The 3,646-nt window shown below is 46.6% G+C and overlaps 1 protein-coding gene across 1 annotated transcript in view; it reads left to right on the top strand.

Annotated features, from left to right (window-relative positions):
* Window positions 1-3,646, top strand: part of CA5A (carbonic anhydrase 5A) — a 13,940-nt gene that overhangs the window by 4,529 nt on the left and 5,765 nt on the right. The window contains exon 2 of the mRNA XM_005424809.2: window positions 1,062-1,259. Within this exon, the coding sequence (XP_005424866.1) occupies window positions 1,062-1,259 (198 nt within the window). The remainder of the gene's footprint in view (window positions 1-1,061; window positions 1,260-3,646) is intronic.

Below are 3,646 nucleotides of genomic sequence, written 5' to 3'. Positions count from 1 at the left end.
CGGCGCCTGCTGCTCCTACCGCCTGCGAGACGCCCGTGAGTGCCGCTCTCCCTCAGCCCCCCTGCCCGCCCTGCCGCTGTCCCGCCATCGCTGCCCAGCTCTGTGTAGGAAAGGGAGACGCCGAGCTCTGCCTGGCTTTGTCCTCGGCTGAAGCATCAGGAAGTGGCGGTGTTTTAAATAAATACAGGGAGTGTTTTGCGCCGCCTTTGCCTGAGTTGACCTTACGGAGCTCCGCAGTTTGCGCTTCACTGAGGGAAACCGGGGCGGGAGGGAAGTTTTTCAGTCACCCCTCGTGTGAGTGATTTGAAGGTTTAATTTATTTTCAATTGCTCGTTTAAAAGACTCAGGTATCTAGTGAAGTAGCCTGTAAAGTGATGCTCGAAGCATCACGATTTGGGGTTCGACAGAGGCACTGCCTGCAGGTCACCGGGTGAACAGCTCCACACAGGTGGCAGTTCTGGTTTTAAGCAGAATAAAATCCTGTGGAAACCATTCATGTACCTGTCCTGCTTGTGCCAGACCCAAGCTGCCCCCAACATTGCTGGGTTTGGGTTTGACGGGAGTGGGATCAGCAGGAGCCTTCTGCCCGAAGCAGTTTGGTCAGGATCGGTGTGGTTGGGGTTAGCTCCTGCCGCAGGAGCTCTGAACCCCCCTTTGTGCAGTAACCCCTGTGCTTGTGTGTTCTCCTAGAAAATGTTTTGCTTCCCAGTGGGAATTATCCCATGTCTGGAGCGCTCCCAGCTCAGCTGATGGTGCTGGTGCGTAAAGAAAGCTGTAAAACAAAGCTGCCTTAAAATCTGGCAATAATATGGAAACATCCTCTCTAGGAAATAAGGGACAATTTCTTTGCAGAGCATTCTGCAAAGGCAGAAGATACTGACATGGTTCTAAGTAAAATTACTGCGCTTCCCTGTTTGGCTTTGAGTCATGCAGCTGGAATGTTTTATTTTTCTTTTGCTTTCCTGGGCACCAGCTGACTCGAATTAGCCTTTGGTGACACAGCACCTTTGCCAGAAAGTTCTGTATCCTGCATCAGCCTGACTCTGCCCCTCATCTTGCAGTGCATCCGCTGTGGCAGAGCCCGCTGACAATTCCCGGAGGTACCCGCCAGTCTCCCATCAACATCCAGTGGAGGGACAGTGTTTATGATCCTTTCCTGAAGCCTCTGAAAATCAGCTACGACCCCACCACCTGTCTTCACATCTGGAACAATGGCTACTCCTTCCTGGTGGAGTTTGATGATTCTGCTGATAGATCAAGTAAGTAAAAACTCAGGGGAAAAAAAAATCTATTTAATGTCTCGTTAAGAGAGGAGAAACACCTGTGTGATGCAAGATCTGATGTTGAAAATGAAAGTACAGTAAAAAAAATGCTGGTTTTAAAGTGGTGGGAATCACGATGAAGAAATTCCATACAGACTTCACATTTGCAGTGTTATTACCATGGGCATTGTGCACAAATCCCCTGCTGTGTGTTGAAACTCCTTTCACAAGCCTCAGTGCCATGTCTTGTAGGTTTTGTAATAAACTTTACCCACACAAGTCAATCTTCAGTCTTTTCTATGTGTACCTACTCAATTCGAAACCTGATTCCCTTGCTGCTCTTTATTGAAGTAATCTGCCACTTATCTTTTGTGGTGTTAATAAAGATATTTACTGCACTTGAAATAATCAGCAGCCAAAGGAGTTGCAGTTGGAAAGCACACAGGTTTATCTCCGTGGGGTTTTAGGGAATGAAATAACACTGGGCTCTGCCCTCGGGAGCAGGTGTGTGTGTGTGTATCCCTGTTGTTTTAGGGGAAGCAGGAGTGCATGGAAAATCCAATCATGCATTCCAGCAATTTCATGTGAATAAACCTCTGACCTGAGCGGCTCAACCTTTTTAAAGGCTCAACAGAGTAAAAAAATTGACTTAAAATCAAGATATTGCTCCCAAATCCCAGATTTTCTGTCCACTCTTCTTTCTAAAAGCTGCCTTTGCCAAAGGATATTGCAGAATATAAAGGTATTTCATAAGGATGGGTGAGCTGGTAGCAATTGGTCGGGGCTGTTGTGAAGCACATGATTGCTCAGCTTGTCCTGCAGGGAAAAACTGAAGGACCCTGAGCAAGTTTGAACCTGTTGGGTTGGAATCGTTTATGTTTTAAATGACTGCTCACCCTGAGAGCCCCTCCAGCCTCCTGAGGGATTTAGCAATGCCCTCGGGGAGGGAGCCTCCGGCACACAAACAAACACTTTGTCGTCACAACACCAACATTTGTGGCTGATGTTTGGAAAGAGGCTGATAAAACAGTGCAGCAAAAAACCGTGGTGGTGCAATGCATGGAGCTGGTGTATGTTTGGGGCTCGTTTTGTTTTTCTTGTTTCTAGCTGTTCACTTGGAGTATCCATTTCCAAGAGGGAATATCCTTGTCCTTGCTCATTTAAGCACTGATATCATGAAGTGCTGGTTTTGTCAGTGAGGTTGGGTTAGAGGACAGACATCACCTGTTACCTCATCAGTGATTTTAATTTACTAACTTTAGATTTGCTTTGCTTTTCATCAAACAGCCTCTTGCTTTATAAGGCACACCCCACTATCTGTTGAGAATAAGATCCTGAAAAGTCTTTAGTGGAAAGGGGAATTTGCCTGTAGGGGGTTGAGAAATATGCAATATTTAATTGCACAGGAGCAGTTTTTGTGGCATAAAGGCAAGGCTGGAATCATCAGGTGCTCACCTCTGAAAGATCTTACCTGCTTTGTAAGACTTTCCTTGAGGTGAATCTTTCCCTGTGACCATTTGCTGTCTTTTCATCATCCTTGTCTTCCTTAAATGAATTAAAGTCCATGGAGGGTAGGATGGCATCAATCAATCAGTGACAGGGCTCCAAAATGACAGAGAAGCAACAGACAGTGAGGTGTTGCTGTAAAACCCCCTGTTTTCAGGTGCCTGCCTTTCTCCTCCACCTTTCTCTCTTCACTCTTGCTGTTTCTGGTTTTTCTCACTGCCAGCTTCTGTCTAACAATCATAGAAATCCAGAGAAGAAAGCTTGGGAGCAAACAAAAGCACCACAATCGAAAGAGAAGATGAGAAAGACACCCAGGATAGACAAAAATGCCTGAATCCTGAGATGGGGTTTGCAAGACTTGGGCTAAAGCTGAAGGTAGAGCAGGAGGAAGAAGAGGGTGAGGGGAAGGTATGTACAGCATGTGGTCTGTCTGTGTGTGGTGCCACCAGAAACGAGGCTGAACCAGAGCCAGGGCTGCAAGAAACACCTGAAGTGGTTCTTGTTGTTAGAGCCCCTTAAACTTCAGTTTTGTTTTGAAATTGTCAAGGGTGTAATTTGAGACGAAACACTTCTGAAGGGACTGAAGTTCTTGTTTGTTTCCTGTCACTTTCTGGTGGCCACTGCAGCAACCTGAGCCTCTCCATACACGTGTCTGTGCCTGAAGTTTTTTGTGAGGCAAATACTCAGGTGCCTGTGGTTAATAACACAAATTTGTAGTCACTCGTGGGTTTGCATCACCACATACACAGGAGTGGATCGTGTTAGAGCACAGAAACTTCACCTCTGGGAGGCTTGGCTGTGTCACCTGCATGTTTATCCCACCCCTTCTCCAGCACAGAATCCCAGGATGGTTTGGGTGAGGACCTTAAAGCTGAATC

This window comes from Geospiza fortis, unplaced genomic scaffold, assembly GCF_000277835.1.
Source record: "Geospiza fortis unplaced genomic scaffold, GeoFor_1.0 scaffold102, whole genome shotgun sequence".
Classification (NCBI taxonomy): Eukaryota; Metazoa; Chordata; class Aves; order Passeriformes; family Thraupidae; genus Geospiza; species Geospiza fortis.
The sequence above is the reverse complement of the archived record's forward strand: the minus strand, read 5'-3'. Positions and strand labels throughout refer to the sequence as shown.